This window comes from Ammospiza caudacuta, chromosome 2 (genome assembly GCF_027887145.1).
Source record: "Ammospiza caudacuta isolate bAmmCau1 chromosome 2, bAmmCau1.pri, whole genome shotgun sequence".
Lineage (NCBI taxonomy): Eukaryota > Metazoa > Chordata > Aves > Passeriformes > Passerellidae > Ammospiza > Ammospiza caudacuta.
Window position 1 is genome coordinate 119,013,234 of NC_080594.1, and position 21,195 is coordinate 119,034,428.

Here is a 21,195-nt window from a genome sequence, read left to right on the forward strand (position 1 = left end):
GGAACAGCAGAGAACTGCCCCAGCTCTGACAGGTGGGAATAGAACACACAGCCCCATTTCCAACCTCAGGCACAGCTGCTGTCCTTGTGCCACTGCTGGCAGCAGCACTGACAATAGTAAGCGTTTTCTAGGTGCAAAAAATGCTTTACCTCAGCTTTGTCACCTTCTAAGAGGAAATAGGAGGATGCTGATTTCTGCAGTGGTTGTGGATAGGACAAGGACATGATGGAATCATGAAATCACAGAATGTTTTGGGTTGGAGGGTCCTTTAAGATCATCCAGTTCCAAGGGCAGGGAACTGTCCACAAGACCAGTTTGCTCCAAGCCCTGTCCAGCCTGGCCCTGGACACAGAAATACCTGCTCTGAAGCTCGAGCTCAAGCTTTTCTGGGAGCTAAAAACCTGGTAAAAGACTAATCTGACAGGAAACCTCTCCTTACTCCAGAAATCAGTGCTCAGTGCCAGGCATTTGCTCTAGAGATGGCTCTGAATAAACACTAAGAGCTCAGGCTTCAGGGAGCAAACAATTTCCATAATCTAATTTGGGACCCTCAGCCTTGCGAAAGGCTGAAGATGTTGATAATCAACTGTCTCTGCACATCTTTGCAGGCTCACAACCTCCCTACAGCCAGGTGCAGACTTCTTACATTGCCCCACAAATGTTACCCAGCCAAGGCTCTTTGGCTTCCCTGTGATTCAAGTGAAGATAAATTTAGCAAAGCAGATGTAAAAACAGCATTCTGGAGGCTTCAGTGGTAAATTCTGCAATGAAGTTGGTTAGAATCCAAGACGAAAACTACAAGGTCAAATGACTACCAAAAATGGAGTCATGTGTTTTTAAATTTGAGTTATCAGATTCATTTTTCCACCCTCCATAATAAAAGGGCCAAGAATCAGGAATGAATGGAAATGTTTGTGCTGCAGAGACACAAAGTGTTACTCAGACTGATTTCTTGCAGCTGTACAGGCTTAAAAGAAATGAAAATAGTAGAACATTATTTTTATCAAGTTGGATTAGAAGGCAGTGATGAAGCAGGTAATGTGAAAAAAACAAAGTGTCATCCTTACAGTCTCTTTTCTAATCATAAATATATCTCATTTCATGTCTTTTTTAGTGAAAGCTGCTGCTGAAATAAATCTCAGTCACACGCATGCTCCCTCTGAAATTAGGTTTATGATTCCATGGGTGCAAAAAAGTAATTTGGGTCTTGAAGAGATTTGCCAAGTCAGGGTTTATTGAGCACTCCAACATTTCAGAGTGAGGCCTAGCAGTGCTTCCAGCTGAGTGAATAATCAATCCTGCATTGATTTCAACAGTGCAGGACCAGATCCTAATTCCTTTCTTTTTCAGGGAAAAGGATCTGTGCCCTGTGATAATGACTGCTTACAGTTGTTAGCTGATGACAGAAGACTCCACTTTTTTCTCTAAACAAGAGTCTTTCTCCTCATATCTTGTGGTGCCTTGCAGTGTGGATTATGTGGCTGGGCTCATCCCACAGACAAATCCCCCTCTATTCCCAGAATTCCTGTGTTCCTGTGCCCTCTGTGCTCATCACAAATGAGATTTGCAGAGCTCTGAAACAAAAGCCATCCAGAGATGAGACAAAGCATTCCAAAATTTCTCCTTCCCTTCCCTGACTTCTTCCACTGCAATCAAGAGGAGAAACAGAACAATATGGATTTAGGGTGTTGAAGGCTACAAGAAATTCCTTGTGCTGTGCAAAGCCCAACAACCCCACAGGGGAGCCCAAACAGCCACCAGGTCCTGCCAAGAATTCCACAGATGGATGCAGTGCCAGGGAGGTTGGGGACTGCAGCAAACGAGAGGTAAAACTCTCGAGACTTCCCAAAAACCAAACTTGGACCCTCACTTAAAAGCAGCCCTCATTCCACCAGGAAAGGGGGAATGCAGACAGGAATCACAGTCTCTGCTCAACACATTTCTCTGCATGCAGTAAAGCCCATGAGAGCAATTTTTAGATTGTAAATTATTTTGGAAATCAGGACATTTTCAATGAATTTGCACACCAAATGTTCAGAACCGTGTTACAAGAGTTGAAATCACTAAATTGCAGTGAAACATCCACAGAACTTTCTAGGTCAGCTTCTGTTACAGAAAGGTCAGTCATGATTTGCAAAATTCTCTTTTGAAACTCCTCATTATTTTGCAAATCATTCGCAACCAAAATAGGCTTACAGTACTTAAACTGGATGTGCAGGCCCTTCATGTTCCTCCTTTTGCTTTCTGTTTGCACAGCACCACAAGTTCTCTGCAGCACTACCAAAATACACCAAAAATCACATTGTTGATGATAAAATGATTGCTTAAGGGTTACATTGATGTGTTACATTCACAGCGTCAAAGAGAGAGAGCGTGTCCTGTCCTGTTTTGTTGTTGACACTGGTTTCATGTTGCTCTACAGTCTCTAAATAAAAGGATGTGCTTGGAAAATCAAGACTGTGCCTTTCCAGTTCTGCTTTGGAGTAGACAAGAACATGACAACAACATTTGCTGCAATTTTAGTAGAAAATTAAAATGTTCTGAGCACTGGCACAGTTCAAAAGCCCCTGGCACGGTTTGGACCAGTGCAGACCTGAGCACACACAGCTCCTGGCTCCATTTCAGGACACAGAATATTCCTGTTTGGCAGATTGTATGACACTAACCTGCCTGGAAAACAATTGGAGTTCAATAATCCAAGTGTGGGCTGCTCCACTCTTTACCCTCCACAGTAAATAATAGGTCTGGGCACATTTAATTAGCTAATTTGGCCACAGCCAGGACACAAGTGAACTGTTGAGGGATTTGTTTAGGAGAGCTCCTGGTCATTTGCTGGGAAATTAAACAAATCACTGAAATCTCATATGTCTTGTAGGTTTTACCTCAGAGAATAACCAAAGCAGATCATTAGAACAGAATCCTCTAAATTGGCCAGGATTGGCTCATTACCTGGCTGTTGTGTTCAAGCAAACATGATGTTTACTGGGAGAGAAGGAAGAGTTCAGAAATACCTTTTTTTTTTTTTTTTTTTTTTTGCAGTGCAGATTAATAATATGTATATATTTTTGTCAGGAAGAAAAGCAGAGAGAGCAAAAATAGCTCTCAAGTGAGGCTGCTGCTACTCACTCCCCTGTTCCTGGATCCATGACAGCCATTATGTAACCAAAAGGAAAATTAGATGAAATAAACAGCAGAAGTTAATTGGGTCGATATCAAGTAAAAATATAATTAGTCAAAGTATTTTGTGGCAAAGGCACTGACAGTGTGTGGCTGTTCCTCAGCCTCAGTGGTGAGCAGGGATCCTGCCATGTGTTTAAAACTTATTCATCAAGCATTTCCATGGAAACACACAGATGCATAACCCTTGGATCACTTATTTTGGGAATTGCTGCTCCCAAGGTTCTCTCTGGAGTGAAAACTCAGTCCAGGAGGGGGTAACAAACTGTGGATCTGATCCAGAAACTCTCCACAAAGGAATTCATTCATAGCAGGATGGGGTGAGAGAAAGAAGGAAAGGGCATCTTGCAAAAAAAGAAGAAAAGACAAAAACTTGACCTTAATTTTTTCCTCTCAGAGACTGAGAATTGAGAAATGACAGCACTGGGAAGAGCCTGGAGAGTTTAGAAATGGCCAGATGCCCTCAGGAAGATTGAAATGTCTGCAAGAGTGTCAAATAAATACTGTAATGAGAGAAACCTTGGTTAAACACTGGGTTTGTTGTCCAGAGCTGCCCCCTTACAAAGCCAGATGAGAACCAGCTCCACTACAGCTTCTCCAGGTGAAGAAAAACCCTCCCACATTGGAATTGTCACAAGCTGATCCCACTGACTGTGACAGCAGCTCCCTGCTCCTACAAAATTTGTGGACACTTGACAAAATGTGGCCCTTCCCTCATGCTGTGAAAGCCAGATCAGGCTGGCTGTGATGCACAAATCCACACAGAGCATTTGGAAAGCATCAGTAAAAATTTGCTGTCTGAAGAAAAGTTGTTTCACTGCTCAAAATTTGCTGTCTGAATAAAAGGGGCTTCACTGCTCAAAATAGTTCCACAGGAAATAAACATTGTATGGAAAGCAGGAGCGGTGTGGTGGGAGGGCAGCCCCGGATGTCCCTTCACATTCTTCCTGCTGCCAGGAATAAAATCAGCACCTGGGTCCCCTCCCAGGATAATTTCTGGTAAGAGATGCTCAGACAGGGAGGTTTGGGACATGATTCCCTTTCACAGCAGGGCCAGGAGTAAGGAATATGCTCCAAACCAACAGAATTATCACACTCTTAGTCTCTGTGTCCATGCCAGGCTCTGACTAGGAAGGAAAAGCAAATTATTCATAATGCCTGCAAGATAATGAACCCCATTATATCAGCATTAGTAGTTTAACATAAAGCCTCAAAAGCCAGAGCCTTCAGAGGTTGTTCATAATTATTTGAGGATTCTGTTGCTGCAGTGATGTGATAACTCCTGTGGACTGGAATTTCCTTGGGCACAACGGAGAGCTGAGCATAAAATGTGATGCCTTAACTTCAAATTTTCTGGCTTTGGCTTAAGTCTGCCTCACAAAGACCCTGCAATGCCTTTCGATTGTGTTTTGTCATGCATTGCCCAGCTAATGCAAGCAGGCACACTGTCACTGGCTGGGGGAGTTCCTTCAGAACTGAGGGCCCTGGGACACAGCTCCCAGTGCTGCCACTGCCATCAGCCCTGATAAGGCTCTCCTGAGACACACAGCAAGCTGAAAAGGTGACAGGATGGGGGGCACGGCCTCAAAACATGGAATTGCTCTCAGATTCTGTGCTACTGGAGGGCTTTGAGACTTTCTTTGAAAGAGGAGCAGGTCAGGAGGAGAGACAACCAGGCTACAACCCCTTTTCCCCCGGATATTTCAATAAAACTCTGCAAGGCTCTGTGATCTTTCTCTACAGGTGCTGTGAGACTCCGCACAGGATCTGCTGCACAGCACGTGTTTCTAGGAGTGGAAAAGGTTTTTAGAGCCACACTGACCCAACTGAGAGCAACACTCCATAAAGAATGGCACAAAATCACAGCAGTGCTGCTTTTTAGACGGGATATTGGGAAGAAATCCTTCCCTGTGAGAGCAATGAGGCCCTGGCACAGAGTGGCAAGAGAAGCTGTGATTGCTCCATCCCTGGAAGTGTCCAAGGCCAGGTTGGACAGGTCTTGGAGCAACCTGGGCTAGTGGAAGGTGTCCCTGACCATTTTTGGGGTGGGGACTGGGTGATTTTAAGGTCCGTTTCCACCCAAACCATTCTGAAATTCTCTATTCAAAGTCAAGCACGTGGGCAGACCCACCAGAAGACTTTTCTCTTCACAATCTGGCAGAAGAATGACAGCAGCTAGCCAGAAGAGAAAGAATTAGGTATTCAAGAGCTGAAATTCCTGCAGGAAGAAGCCCCAGAAAACAGAAGGATTTGAAAATCAGTTGAAAACAACAATTACCCCAGACCTCAGCATGTGCTCCATGCAAAACACATTCGATTAAAGCACTCTCCTCCTCAGTGCACTCTTTTTTTCCCTGGCACACAACCATAACAAAGCTATTTATCTCTAAAAGCTGGGAAACTAAAAAAAAAGGCCCAGATCATTAGAGGACAAGGTACACTCGAATTAAAGGCCACAGGCACAGAGAATTCAAATGAAATCTGAAGTACCGTTGGTTTTACGTTGCTGGGAGAAGGACACACAATTCCTTGTCTCATTATCAGCAAGACATTGATTTTTCTGTGGAAGTGTGCTTGAATTGCTCTTGATAGATATTACAACTTTCCTTCAACAAGAGGGGGATTGGTTCTTTCTAAAAACTGTTGGCTTTTTTTAAAAAAAAAAAACCCTCCTTGTACTTATTTAATACTTTCCCCACAGCAGTGCAATTGATGGGAAAAAATAGCTCAGCAATAGCTCATTTTCTCTGCTCACCCCCAAGTGAATCCATTGCCTCATTTATATCTTTTATCTCCGTAAGATCTTTTTTGGTGCATAAAAAATTTCATTCATTAAACTGCAAAGGGGTGAGGAGGGAAGGAATATCTGCTTAAACCCATCTTGTGAAATTTAAATATGGGTGTGGGTAGGATGACCTGATAAGAAACGAGAGTTTGCTTTAATTTTATTTTCTGTGTAGCAATAAAATGAGGGTGCTTGGCATTCAATTTTTGTGTTAGCAAAATACAATGGATTTAGCAAAGAACAAGGATGATCATTTTATTGATTAACACAGGAAAAGGTTGTGTGTTGACTTAGAGCAATAACAAGAGGAATAATGACTTCTCTGTGTTTTTTTTGTTTTCCATGGCAGCCAACGTCCTGGAAGAAGACTCAATGGAGCAGGACATCGAGAGCCCTGTCACAATCCATCAACCAAAGTTGCCCAAACAAGCGCGAGAGGATCTGCCAAAAAACATCAGCAAGGAATGTGCCAAGAGGAAAATCCAGAGGTACGTTCGGAAAGATGGGAAATGCAACGTCCACCACGGGAATGTCAGAGAGACTTACCGGTACTTGACTGACATCTTCACCACCCTGGTGGATCTCAAGTGGAGGTTCAACCTGCTGATCTTTGTCATGGTTTACACGGTGACCTGGCTCTTCTTCGGCATGATCTGGTGGCTCATTGCCTACATGCGAGGGGACATGGATCACATAGGGGACAGCACGTGGACCCCCTGCGTCAGCAACCTCAATGGGTTTGTCTCAGCCTTTTTATTCTCAATCGAGACCGAAACCACCATTGGGTACGGTTACCGGGTCATCACGGACAAGTGTCCCGAGGGAATTATCCTGCTTTTAGTGCAGTCTGTCCTAGGTTCTATCGTCAACGCCTTCATGGTTGGCTGCATGTTTGTGAAAATATCCCAACCCAAGAAGAGGGCAGAAACCTTGGTTTTTTCTACAAACGCAGTCATTTCCATGCGGGATGGAAAGCTGTGTCTGATGTTCCGAGTAGGAGACCTTAGGAATTCACACATTGTAGAGGCATCAATACGAGCCAAGTTGATCAAATCCAAACAGACAAAGGAGGGGGAATTTATACCACTCAACCAGACAGATATCAACGTAGGTTATTACACAGGGGATGATCGTCTCTTTTTGGTTTCACCACTGATCATCAGCCATGAGATTAACCAGCAGAGTCCTTTCTGGGAGATTTCCAAAGCCCAGTTGCCCAAAGAGGAGCTAGAAATTGTTGTAATCCTAGAAGGAATGGTGGAGGCAACAGGTAACATTTCTTATACTTTGTATGAGGTAAATGCTTTAATTTTAGCAAGGAAAATCAGTGGTTTTGCTTCGTTTTAAAGGAATCACTTCCACAGTCGTTGCGTTTGAAAAAGGAGTTCGTTCTCTGGTGAGCTTCAAAATTAAAAGCATGCCCAGTTTAATTGTCTGTTCCATCTTGCCTAACGGAATTAGTGTTGTTTCTGCTCTGTTTGGAAAATGGGATAGCATCTCTCATTTTCTGAATTTTTCACAGCATGTCACCCAGTTATTTGTCATTCTATTGCAGGAGCAGCTCAACCACAGGGACCTTGTGGGATAAAATTGCTTGGGGAAAAAAACAACAACAAAAAAAATTCAATGCAAAAACTCTGTTTGTGATTAACGTGGAAGCACCGTGGTCCTGCTGCTTCCAATCACCCCTGGGTATCTGCAGAACAACTGCCAGCCCTGTGGCATTCCAGGGCTGGATCCTGTAGGAAGTGATGATCTGTTCCCTTCTTTCTTTTTTTTCCTTTGCCTGCTCGTTTCCCTTGGTTTTTGTTTTAACATGTAACGTGGGGCTTGTTCCACTCTAGCTCACAAAAGGTCTCATCTGAGTTGGTGTTTCACTGGGGCCCCCACAGGAGTGCACAGAACACTGGAATCTGGAATGTGCAAACAAGGAATGTCGTGTCACCGGAGTTTCGTTGGCTGGGTGGTTGTTACCTGCAATTATGCAGCAGCACAGCAGAAATCATTTGGTGCAAGGGAAAAAAGTGCTTGAAATCCACAGCAAATGCGCCGCTAAAATAATGTTTCTTTTTTGTATTAAAGCCAGAATTATAGGAGGGTACTTTTATCTGTGTTTTAGAAGCTGGAGGTGTTTTTTTCCTGTTAATAACAGCATCAATGCCTGAAATGAGTAAATATAATCAACACACGGGAATGGCTATCATAAAATGAAGATTTGATGTGCTTGGGGGATGAGAAAACACTGATTATAGAATTATAACAATGAGATTTGCCATTTTTCCCCACGACTGCAGCAAAACCCAGGAAAGTTTGAGCACGTGGATTCCACAGCTCTGACAGAGGCACAACCTTTCCAACCCTGACTCCTGTTTTGCAACGGGAGCCAGGAAATAAAGAGCAGTCTCTTACTAGAACATGTGTGTGTGTGTGTTTCACACATCTATTATGTGGTGTCAGAAGAAAACTGCATTTGTCACCATATAATAAACGTGTGAGACAAAAATGGAGCAGAGGGGGGGGAAAAAAAAAAAACACAACAAAAAACTGAAGGGAACTTGGCAGGGAATTTGAAGTGGTAAATGCAAGGCTTTCCAGATTTTCCAGGAAGTAGGTGGTACTGAAGAGAAATCAAGATGAAATGTTAAGAGCTCCTGATCTGTGCAGTAGGCACCGAGATTTCAAACATCTGCACCACCTTGGGGTGAGACAATGAGGGAATTGCTGTTTGTTCCCTGAAACCATCCTGAGATCTCAGAATTGCAGCTGAAGGAACTTGACATCCCAAGAGGGTGTGGGATATTTTCAGGTTTGCTGAACACTGTGTTTTCCAGCAAAGTGATTGGCAAGTAGTGGCAGAATAAAAAATGTCTCACCAAAACCACCTACAAGATCAAAAGGCAGAATATTCCTGCAGTGCAGCAAATGTGGATTTGTTGGTTTGGAGTCTCATATTTCTTTTTTTGTGATTCCCCCTTCTCTCACCTCATTTTCACCCCTGCACATCCTAGGGCTCTCTCCCAGGGGTTTTATTTGCTGCTCTGGCCTGGCCACCTCTCCCACTCAGCCTCCACTGCAGCACAAACCCCTCAGACTGCTTGGGCTGGCAGGGCGTGAGATAAAATCACATTTGTGGTTATCTCAAACCTCTCCAGTCCTTATCAAGAGAGAAACCGAATGCAGTGATTTGGAAACCCACAGAAGACATCCAGGATTAAAGAGTTTCCCCTGCACTGGATGGGTCCATTTCACATTTTAAACTGTTCTGTTTGGGTGGAGTCTCCTGTTGAGTGAGATATGAGCAGAGGGCATCAAATAGTGTCAGAATTACCAGCACAATTTCTAAAACATATTTGTGCAGAAGTAGCTTCTTGTGCTGTGCTTTGACCCCTGGGACTGACGTGTTTTTGTTGAAGGTACAATCAGTCCAACCTTCTACCAGCACTTGGAATTTTCACTCTTTCAGTTTACAAATATTCACACAAATATTACACTAATATTACAAATGTTTATATTTATTTGCATCCTGGCAAACACTGAAAGCCAATTTAGGCAGTCAAATATTCACCTTTCCTTCTCCCACCGGCTGCAGAGTGAGAGCAGGGAAAGAAGCTGCTCCCAGCAGCAAAACCCAGCCCTGCACTCCTGCCAGCAGAGTTGTTATGGAATCCAAAATTATAAATTTATAAAAGCTGAAGCCAGGAAAGTGTGATGTCACCTACAGTGTCCTCATTTGGTGTCATTGCTGAGAGATCCAGACCAGACTGAGATTGTGTCATCCATCAGAAAAGCCACTCCCAAATTTGAGCAGGAAAAACAGTCCTTTCTCTGTTTTCAGAGCTTCCCCACTCAGATATAGCTTCAATGAGAAATAAAATGGGAAATGATAAGGGTAAACCTTTGCTAATGTTGTTATTAATTATTGATTCTGCTTAAATTTGACTCAACAGGTAAATGCATTTATAATAATTTCCACCCTAAGTGCTCCAAAATCACATTTATCTGTTGTATGAAACGCAATTTTTATAGATTGTCATGGGAATTCAGCATTTTGTGTTAGGACGGGAAATTAAGAATAATGCATTTTCTTAAATGGCATTAAAATAATGAACCAAATTAAAATTCAGCAGAAAGTTCAACTCAAGCACCCCTTTAATTCCCCATGGAAGCTTTGCCACAACTTCCTGAGATGCAAAAAGAAGTGGATGTGTTTTTTCCAAGGCACATAACAAAGTATTATCCCAGGGACAATCCCTACACCTTGGTTATTCCCATTCTTTCTGCCATGAAAACGAATTTGAGGGAGAATCCTCAGCAAGGCATTTTCCAAAATCATGAAGTCAATCTGATTCCTTCATCCAGCACTATCCAACACTCAAAATAAGGTTGGTTTTTAAAAATATTTGTTATGGATCCTTTCAATATGCATTTTTCTTGATTTATTTATTTACAACAACATTCAAAAATATCTCTTTGGATTCAAAGGATAAAACTTTTGCAAAGATTTATTTCTGTGCTTTCCCTGGTGGTGGTGCACATCTCTCCAGTGTCCAAAAACATTGATTTTGGGACAGCAAAAGCACATTAGGCTGCTGTGGAACCACTGAGGAGCCTTGAGGAATGGGGAAAATAAATCCAACCAAACTTCACTGCAGCTGGAGGACACATCTGGTATTTCCACATTTTGCAGCCCCCATTTCCCAGAGTTTTAAATGTAAAATAATCTAAAGTTAGGAATATTTTATGATAATTGGATCCTAGCCATAGGCTTAAATTTTTTAAGCCTTTTTCACCTGGTGAAATCTATTTCTAAGGGAAGTCTTATCACAAGCAAAGTAGGTATTTTTAAAAATTAAGCAAATGTATAATTCTGATAAGGAAATAGACCCATAAGAAGGAAAGGAAAGCCTTTTAAATTTGGAAGGTGTAGTGGGAAGGTCAGGTAGTGTACAGTAGCAAGAGAAACTGAGAAATAAAATCAGAGAGAGAGAAAGATGAAAAAAAAAGGGGGGGAAAGGGTGAGAAAGAGGAAAAATTCTGAACTAGACTTGTGAAGTTGTATCTGGCCAGTGGGATGCACTTGGTGACACTCGGGCAATTCCCTCTGCCTAAAAATAAAAATTTGAGCATTGAACAGTTCCAAGGAAATAAAATGATCTGCACATTTGTAGCTGTCAAAAGGAAAAACAAAAAACCAAGCAACAAAGCCAGCCAGAGAACTTCAGGTTCAGAGGGATAATTTTACAAATAAACTCAGAATAGGGTGCATTTATAATTCTGACACTGGGGCAGCTTTGAGAGCAGCATCTGCAGGAGGTTTTACAGGCACAGAAACAACCACACTTGCCAGCTGTGGAAAACACGTGTGCAGAGCAATAAAATGTTCACTTGGATGGTTATTTATACAGTAAACAGTGTTATCAACCAGACAAATATTGTATAAAGCTGTTGCCCTCTTCACTGCAGCCCCTTTGACTGACTGGTTTATTGTGGGTTTGATTTCTCTGGGATGAAATGCTGTGTTTACCCCTTGGCCTTGCCCAGTCCTAGCAAATATCTCCCTCTGATATGGATTTAAGCAGTTCCAGCCCTTCAAAACCTCTCAGCAGACTCTGCTCTCTCTCCAAATAAAAATTGCTGGGGTCAGAGTTTCTCACTTGAATTTTCTACTGCTCTTCAAGGAAGAAATGTTTATCCTCTCCAAGTGCTTCTTGAGGGCACGGAGGTGACAGGAAGAAAAACACCAGGATTTCTCCCACCTGAGTGCTCCTGCAAGACAAAGCACAAGAGTGGGTTTCATTGTGCTGCAGGATGTGACTGAAATGCAGTTTGAGCAGGGCCAGGAACAAGTGGCTTCTGCTCCAAACGGGATCATCTTCATTCCAGAAATGATCAGAGCACAAGGGCTCTCCAGGCTGCAGCTTTCCTTTCTATTTTTAAGGGTTTTAACATCTCCTGCTGCTGGGTGCCAGACTTGGACAAGGTTTAACTTCTCACACATCCCCACTTCCCTGGAGCTGCCAGCAATCCCTTTCACTTCCATCCCATTTTAATTTTACCGAGTCTAACAAAGAAGCATTCCACTGTTATTTATTCTCACACAGAAAATTACAGGCATTAGCAGGAGGGGAGTGCTAAATGCCAGCAGGGAAAGGAACTCCCATCTCATTTCATGTTTCCTTCAGGAAGATTTCCCTACAGGTGGAAAAAGATGAGTTTCATTGCTGAAGAGGATTGTGAGACTTAGAGGAGGCAATTGCAATTTCACAATAGTCAAAGCTACGAGGAATAGCAAGAAATCAGGCAGCAGTGTTTGTGGGAAATAAAAAGGAGGTGCTGATTAGGAATATTTCAGCTAAAGTGTTGCTGTATCTCACTTTCAGGGAAAAGGGATTACACATTTGTTTAACAGCTTTACTCTCTGGGTAGTGCTGTACTTTGCAAGCCTGTTATGAATGTTTGAGAATGGCTTTTTGTCCATCTCTCACACCTTTCTCACCAATTAATTCCTCAGCTCTTCACAACTCCAGCTGCTCCCTCAGCCCTAAGTGTTCAAATATAATATTCAGATTCAAGCAGTAACTCATACTAAAAGGTAAGATCTCTAAAAGACAGGTATTTAGGGATTACCTAACAGATCAGATATTACGAAATAATTCTGTGCTGACCACATATCAGACTTGCTCCAGAAGAGCTTCATTTTGCCCCTCCTGTCTTTGCAATCCCTCCAAGATCTCTCTGGGCATGGACAAAGGGCAGATCCCAGTTCTTTCCATATTCCCACAGCCTCCCCTGTCAGCACTGTTCCTTCCAAGCACAGAGAGGTGCCCCAAAATCCTGTTTTTGCTCATCACTGCTGAGCCTACACAGGTTATTCCCTGCAGGGTTCATGATCTCCACAGCCAGAGCAATGACAGGATCCCAAAATTTGCTTTACTCTGGCCCTGCTCCTGTTTTCCAGACAGGAAGGCACAGTGGGAAGCTGGGCTGGCACCCTCTTCATTGACCATTAAATCCTGTGATTCCAGACACTAAAGCTCTTCCTAAAATCCTCTGATTCCAGTCACATAAATTCTTCTTAAAATACCGTGATTTCAGACACTCAAACTTTTCTTCCTAAAATCCTCTGCTTCCAGATGCTTAAACTCTTCCTAAAATCCCATGATTCCAGACACTTAAACTCTTCTTAAAATACTGTGATTCCAGACACTTAAACTCTTACTAGAATCCTGTTATTCCAGACACCTAAACTCTTCTTCCTAAAATCCTGTGATCCAAAACACTTAAATTCTTCCTAGAACCCTGTGATTCCAGACACTTAAACTCTTCCTAAAATCCTGTAATTCCAGACACATAAACTCTTCTTAAAATCCTGTTTCCAGACACTTAAACTTTTCTTAAAATCCTGTGATTCCAGATGCTTAAACTCTTCCTAAAATCCTCTGATTCCAGTCAGAATTTAAGAAATTCTTCTTAAAACTTCATTATTTCAGACACTTAAACTCTTCCAAGAACCTCATGATGCCAGACACTTAAAATCCTCTTAAAATACTGTGATTCCAAACCTAAAGTTTTCCTAAAACCCTGTGATCCAAAACACTTAAACTCTTCCTAAAATCACGTGATTCCAGACACTTAAATTCTTCCTAAAACCCTGTGTTTCCAGACACTTCCACATGTCCTAAAATCCTGTAATTCCAGATACTCAAACTCTTCCTGAAATCCTGTGATCCTAGACACTTAAACTTTTCCTATAATCCTGTTATTCCAGACACCTAAACTCTTCTTCCTAAAATCCTGTGGTCCAAAACACTTAAACTCTTATTAAAATCCTCTGATGCAAAACACTAAAACTTCCTGGAACCCTGTGATTCCAGACACTTCAACTCTTCCTTAAATCCTCTGATTCCAGACACTTAAATTCTTCCCAAAATCCTGTGATTCCAGACACCTAAATCTTCCTAAAATCCCATGATTCCAGACATTTGAACTCTTCCTAAAATCTGTTATTCCAGACATAAACTTTTCCTAAAATCCTATGATTCCAGACACTTAAACTCTTCTTAAAATACTGTGATTGCAGACACCTAAAGTCTTCCTAAAACCCTGTGATTGCAGACACCTAAACTCCTTAGGTGTCTCCTTAAAATCCTGTGATTCCAGACACCTAAACTCTTCTTAAAATCCTATGATTACAGACACTTGAACTCTACTTAAAGTCTGTGATTCCAGGCATATAAACTTTTCCTGAAATCCTGTCATTCCAGACACATAAACTCTTCTCCCTAAAATCCTGTCATCCCAAACACTTAAATTCTTCCTAAAATCTGTGATTCCAAATGCTTAAACTCTTCCTAGAATCTCATTATTCCAGACACTTAAACTCTTCCTAAAATCCCATGATTCCAGACACTTCAAGTCTTCCTAAAATCCTGTGATTCCAGATACTTAAACTCTTCCTGAAATCCTGTTATTCCAGACACCTAAACTCTTCTTCCAAAAATCCTGTAATCCAGAACACTTAAACTCTTCCAAAAATCCTGTGACCTAAAACACTTCCAGTCTTCCTAAAATCCTGTGATTCCAGACACTTAAACTCTTCTTCCTAAAATCCTGTGACGCAAAACACTTAAACTCTTCCTAAAATCTTGATTCCAGACACTAAACTCTTATTAAAATCCTGTGATTGCAGACACCTAAACTCTTCCTAAGATCCCATGATTCCAAACCCTTCCTAGAACCCTGTGATTCCAGACCCTTGATCTCCTCTGCTTCCAGCCCAATCCCCAGCTGGCAAACCCAAGGGAGGATGCTGAGCCCATCCTTATCCTAAATGAAATATTTTGCTGGTATTTCTAATTTTAGGCTTTCCCTTTTGGGTTGTTACCTGCCTGCAGAGGACGGTGGTGAAATCCCAGCACGGATTCAGGTCAGGGCAGGGTCTCACCCCTGGAATTTTGCTGGAATGAACTGATTCTTTCAGGCTGATCACCTTGTTTGCTCAGCTTGATTTCCAGATATGAAGTCTGTCTGGGTAGCCTGCAGTTCAAAAGCCTGGGAAGTATTTTTGGTGAACTTTGCTCCCTCCCATATTTCTAAAAGATCTTTTCTCTTCTCTCTGTGGTGCTTATCTACTTCCAGCTGTATAATATTCTTTCCTCCTGTCTCCCTGAATTGTAATGAAGGATAAAATGAAGGTTTTTAAGAAGAGTTGAAGTGTCTGGAGTCATGGGATTTTAAGATTTTTAGTGTCTGGAATCACTGGATTTTAAGATTTTAAGTGTCTGGAGTCACGGGATTTTAAGAAGGGTTAAAGTGCCTGGAATCACTTTGCATTACACACCCTGATAACCAGAAGGCCCCTCTAAAATTACAGATATTTACATCTGTTTCTAAAGAATGTGAGCAGAAAGATTACTCACCTTCAGCAGAAAGTTGTCACAAAATTGAATAGAGCAGCAGCTGTAAAGCCAGAAGTGACCTCAAAGTTTAAAGAATGAGCAAAGTTGTGAGTCAAAGCAGAAAATCAAACTCAGCAGTTGATAGATTAAAAAGAACAAGGCTGTGGACTGCAGAAACACCACTGGCTACATAAAGGACATGAAAAAATACAGAAAATTCATGAGTTTAAATTTTTTATCCTAGAAAGCAGCTGCCAGCACTAAAAACTCCCATCGTGGCACAGTTCTTGGGATACCCAAGGCCTCTGAAAAAAGTCCTCAAGGGCTTTAAGGAAAAACAAATCACAAAAAGTTGCAGTGATCCCAGTGGTCTCAATCACAGCATTCCAAGGAAAATCAAAGTTTGGACTCCCTGCCCTTCCTCACTCACTCCCTTTCCTTCATTCCCAATATTCCCAAGAATGATTTAAAGAAAGTCACAATTCTCTCCAAGATTTCTTTTCTTCCTGATTTTGACACTTTTTCCTTAGTTTGGATTTCTGTAGAATGGCATAAACCTCTATCTTTAAAAAGTAGGATTTTAATAAATACAGGATTGTTAAATATGAGATATCCCATTCTTACAACTTACACCAGAATGAAACCTGATTTAAAGAAACATCCAAAACAAAGCAGAAAGGAAAGAGATTGATCTCCAAAACCAAATTTCCAGTGCTTATGAAGAACATGTTTGAGACACCTGAGGAATGCTAAAATTTGATTTAGAAAAATAAATTCAGAGGGAATATTTGGCTGAATTCCATAAACCTCCCAGAAATGAGTAGTGGGGAGTGTAACTCACACTCTGGGGTATTTTGTAGGCTCCTCCCAGGAGTTTGAATTTACAAAGTGATGAGCTGGACAAATAATTTCCACTGGCAGGTCTGATCAGGATTTATCTCCCACCAGGAGCAAGGTGAGGTCAGAGCCCCCAAATTTCTTGTGGAGGACCTTCCATGGCAGGGGTCAAGGCTAAAAGGGGAGCCAAAGTTCCAGAGATTTGTCAGGAACAGAGTTGGAAGAGGGTGAAAATACCCAAGAGGATACCAGGATGTGCCTGATATCACAAAAGTGGATAGAAATCCCCTCCAGCCTAAATTTGCCTGTGATTATAACACTCCAAGCTGGCTCCTCCTTGTTTTCAATAACTGAGAAGAATTGAATGGCTTTGAAAAATTCATACCCCAGCTCAGAGCTTTCATTGTTCTCCTCTGTCACCATTGAAAAAATTGTGGATTATGTATCTTTAACATCTTTTTGCCCCTCTGGAGGTTGAGATGAGTGTCCAGCGTGGGTTGGCCATGGATTGGCTGCTCCTCTCTCCTTGGGAGAGGCTCCCTGTGATTCCAGCTGCCAGCAAAATAACCCAGCTACAAACAATTGCTGAATTGTCATTATTATCAATATTATCGTTATTATCATCACAACTGTGTCTAACAGGACTTCCAGCCTTAAACAACATCAAGGTTGACAACTTTGATTCCCCATTTCTGACTGCTGCAGACCAATGTGAGCTGGGGAGAGAGGGAGAGAGAGAGAGGGGCACTTCCCTAAAGAAAAATAAATCCATCTGACTGTGGCAGAGCTGCCAGGCACCACCAGAACAAAAAAAGATTCAAAGATTTATGAGTCAGCCACTCCAATTAAATTGTGCTGGCACTTTTTTTAACCAGCCATTAGCTGCTTTTTTTTCTTTTTCTTTTTTTTTCTTTTCTTTTTTTGCAACCTTGCATAGTATTAATTTATTACACTTAGATTCTCCAGAGTGGGAAAAACCCCCATCCATTTTCATCGTTTTCCAATTCTGTTTCCATTAACCCCTTTTTCCAGTGGGAAGACAACAAATTAGCCACTTTTTCAGGTATTAAGTGCAGCAATGAGTCTCCAGCTGCCAATAGGGCTGTGACAGGTGCCATGAAAAAGTGCAGAAGAGTCCAAAGCCAAAGGTTTTGAGGCAGTCAAAGGTTCCTGTCTGGCCAAAAATCTGCTTCAAAGGCAGCAGCCCCAGCTCCACAGCTGTGAAGGGGAGGAGGTTTTGCTTTGCATTTTAAGGAAAATGCTCTTTTCCCACCATGAGTCAAGGGCTGAATCTCCTCCTTAAGGCACTCCCATCAGGGCTTGATCACAACTAAACCAGGATTTTAAACCCTTCATAATTAGTCAAGACCCAAGGTTTAAGACATAAAATATTAATTTTAACCCTGCTACATCTTCCTTTACCCTCCAAAGGGATATAAAATACCCATCAATCATTCAAAAGCCACCAGAGATAGAAATTCAGTCCAAAACCATCTAAGGTTTAATGCACAGTTTTGATCCAAAGCCCTCCCAAAGCTGTGGAGCAGCACTCAGTCTCTGGTGGCCTCTGAATTGGGACCCTGAAGGGCTGAACTGAGCTGTGCTGTGCCTGTCAGCTCCTTAATGGCCTCAGAGAAAAAGCAATTAAGGCTCTAATTAAGAGGCAAATGGAAGGTTAGAAGCAGATGAATGTTTATAATCTGGATAAAGTGCCCACACTGGAAGTTTTGGCTTTGCAAGGTCTGAGGTGACTTCACAGCCATGGGAGGAGGAAGGGTGGATCCATGCAGAGTGTCCTTCCCTCAGGAAATCTGTCCTGCAGAGGGATGGAAAGAGCCATTCCCCAGGGACAGACCCAGAAATCCTGAGATTTTTCATTGTACAAACTGTCCATGGCAAACAGAGACACTGGAATGGACAAAAATTTCTCAGTCCATGGAAATTCTCCTCCCTCTTTTGCCCTTCCTTGGGTTCTGAGTTCATCCCTCCCACCATGCTTTCCATCTATCATCTGTGGTTTGATGCTTAATCTGCCATCAAGGAAGGAACCAAAAGCCAAAATTCCAGCAGGTGTAGCAGGTCCATTACAAATATGGGCAAAGAATTCCATTGGAAAGATAACAGAACAGGAGCAGAGATTTCTGGAAACACAGATCTCAGGGCTGATTCTCTTTATGGCAGCCAAGACAGAGATCACATCTCTCCCAAAACTCTTTTCATTATATTCTATAAATATCACACCCAGCAGAACAGAGTAACATGGTAAGGGAAAAAAAAAAATTAAAACATTTCCAGGAGTTCCCCTGAATTTTTTTTTGTGCAGATTAAACTCTTTCACTTTTTGCTGGCAGGATCCAGGAGACAGAGAATCCTAAAATTTCAAAGTAGTCTTCTGAAGAGCCTCTAATGGGGAAAAGACACCAGCCAAGCTTTACTGATGTCTACAAAGTGGCCAGAATCCAATGCACAGAAAGCTTTAAATAATCAGAGCAATTTCTGCCCAGCACCTTCCCCCCAAGGGCTGCACCACAGCCAGGGCACGAGGGGCTGGGGCTGTTCACCCCTCGCTCTTCAGCCAGCTCTGATTTCCAGCTTTACCCACTGGGACATGGACACAGCCTGAGGGCAGCACAAAATGAGCCTGAGCATCCTTTAGGGGCTGAAACAAATCCCCAGGGATGCAACAGCTGCCAAGACAGAGGTGGAAATTTGAGGGTAAAGGGGAGCTGTGGGACTGAGGAAAACTGGGAAAGGATTAAAAAGGAAAAAAATGGAGGAGAGTAGGGTTGGATGGGATATTGGGAATGAGGAATTGTTCCCTGGCAGGGTGGGCAGGGCTGGGATGGAATTCCATCCCTGGCAGTGCCCAAGGTCAGGTTGGACACTGGGGACAGTGAGAGGTGTCCCTGCCATGGCAGGGGTGGCACTGGGTGACCTTCAGGGCCTCTTCCAACCCAAACCATTCCATGACTGGACAATATTTTATCAATATCATCCATGTCAGGTAACCAGGCCTCCTTTCTCTCCCCCCCTCAGCATCCCACAGGCACCTGGGAGAGGTGAGGACACCAAAATCTGTGCACCACTCTTCAGGGATGCAGGAGGGACCCCAGGGAACCCCCAGAACTCCAGGCAGTGCTTAGAGAGCTGGAGTAGAGACATCCTTCAGTGTCAATTCCCCAAAATTGCAGAGGGGCATCAGCATCCCCAGGCTGATGTCAGGATCCCCAGCACAGGGATGTCACAGGGAGAGCAGTTCCCTTCATCCAGACACCTTCCAGGTGAACACAGCACCACAAAACCTTATCTGCACTATTCTACTTACTGCAGGACTGCAGGAGATAAGGAAAAATCCATTTTAAAGCAATTTCATGGAGGACGGCCATAACTTACTCAAATGGACAAAACACACGACTTACCTGTAGGTTGTTTGGACAAAAGGAGAAGAAAAGAGCAGGAGGAGCAGGTGTGGTGGCACAAAAATGACACTTGGTGTGCAACTGGGGCTGTTAAAGCCCAGAAAATGCAGGTTGTGCTATTAATCCATGCTGGTGTTTTATAATATGTGTTATAAAGTGTTTATCATGAGACCCCGTGGCATGACACTGGAAGGAAATGATGAAACCATGCTGATATAAAGAGGATATTCCAAGCAGGTGGTGGCATTAGGCAGCAACTGTGTTTTCCATAGATGTCGTGTAATTACAGTCAGCTCAGGCTGGGAAATCTTGTAAAAAAGTATTATTTGTGCTGGGGTAGTTCCCTTCTGTTCTCCAGGCTGTAAAATCTTGCTTTTTTTTCATTATTGTGAGCCCAAAGGCTTGGTGTTAAAGAGACCCTGGGAACAGTTGGAGTCTGTCAAGGAAGAAATGTGATTTTCTCAGTGAGTTTTGAATCACAGATTGCTGGAAAAGCTCTGAGTTCATAAGATTGCAATAAACACCAGGAAAAGGCCACTCAAATGCACATGGTCACTCAAATCCCAGGCAAAATGAGTAACAGGGTCCTCTAATTCTTTTTGTGCATGTGTGGGAAGAAAGGTTGGAGGAAAACAGAGGGATTGATATAAATCAGAACTCATTTCTAACACAGAGCACCTCGTGGTTGTAATTTGGGTTAAGGTTTAAATCAACCAGTTCCTCCACTGTAGACTCAGAGACCAATAATTGTGCTGCAAAAGGAAGTATCTGCTCAGTATAAGGCATTTTCAGCTCAAATTATGGTTTATCTTCTTTTCCTACCAGTTTAAACGTTGGACAAATCTGTCAAGGAGGAGAAAAGGAATTTTTCTGCTGCAGAAGGGTTTGTTTGTGGCACAAAAGCATTTTGATGGTAAAACACAGCAATTTGGAAGGCATTGCTGCAGCCCAGAGGACACTTTTTTGCCTCAGAATGCCAAGATCCTGAGCTGGAGCAGTTTTCAGGGCATGTGAGAGCACTTGAGTTCACTAAGTCAGCAGAAAGATTTGCTGCTTTGAGTCAGGTCTAACCACGTCATCACCAGGGATTTTGCATAATCACTGCACTGAGATTTCACATCCAGACCAAGAGATATCCCACTAAATCTACCTCATATGTTCTATTTATTAGGGGTCGGTGCAGGTTTTCTACTTCCTCCCCTCTGTCTCCTGTCAGAACAATGGAATGAAAGATCCCTTGATTATGAAAAAAATGTGAGTAGTAACTCAAGTTCTGAATTTGAATGCCCAAATTTCGCACAATGGGCTTTTCTCCCACATTGGCATGAGATTCTGAGGAGGGGAAATGCTCAGATCTGAGTCTTTTGGCCTCGTTTGGCTTTGGCTTGATCCCACAGAGAGAAAGCAGTGACAAGCCCAGCCCAGGTTCCATGCTCCAAAAAGCAGGATGGGCAGGAAAGAGAGGAGCAGAGGGGCTGCAGGTTCAGAGGTGGAACCTGCTTCAAACAAGAACAGAACCTTTCAGCATCAGCCCAATGTTTTCCTCAGAAGTTCCAGGGGAAGAGGCAGCTGCTCCCCT

The 21,195-nt window shown here is 42.6% G+C and overlaps 1 protein-coding gene across 2 annotated transcripts in view; it reads left to right on the plus strand.

Annotated features, from left to right (window-relative positions):
- KCNJ6 (potassium inwardly rectifying channel subfamily J member 6) overlaps positions 1-21,195 on the plus strand; it is a 172,873-nt gene that overhangs the window by 130,395 nt on the left and 21,283 nt on the right. The window contains exons 1-2 of one of the 2 annotated variants that reach the window (XM_058825129.1): positions 3,715-3,778; positions 6,312-7,232. In XM_058825129.1, the coding sequence (XP_058681112.1) occupies positions 3,748-3,778; positions 6,312-7,232 (952 nt within the window). In that variant the 5' untranslated portion in view covers positions 3,715-3,747. Of the gene's footprint in view, positions 1-3,714; positions 3,779-6,311; positions 7,233-21,195 lie in introns of those variants that run through there. The other variant, XM_058825130.1, reaches the window with a different exon arrangement.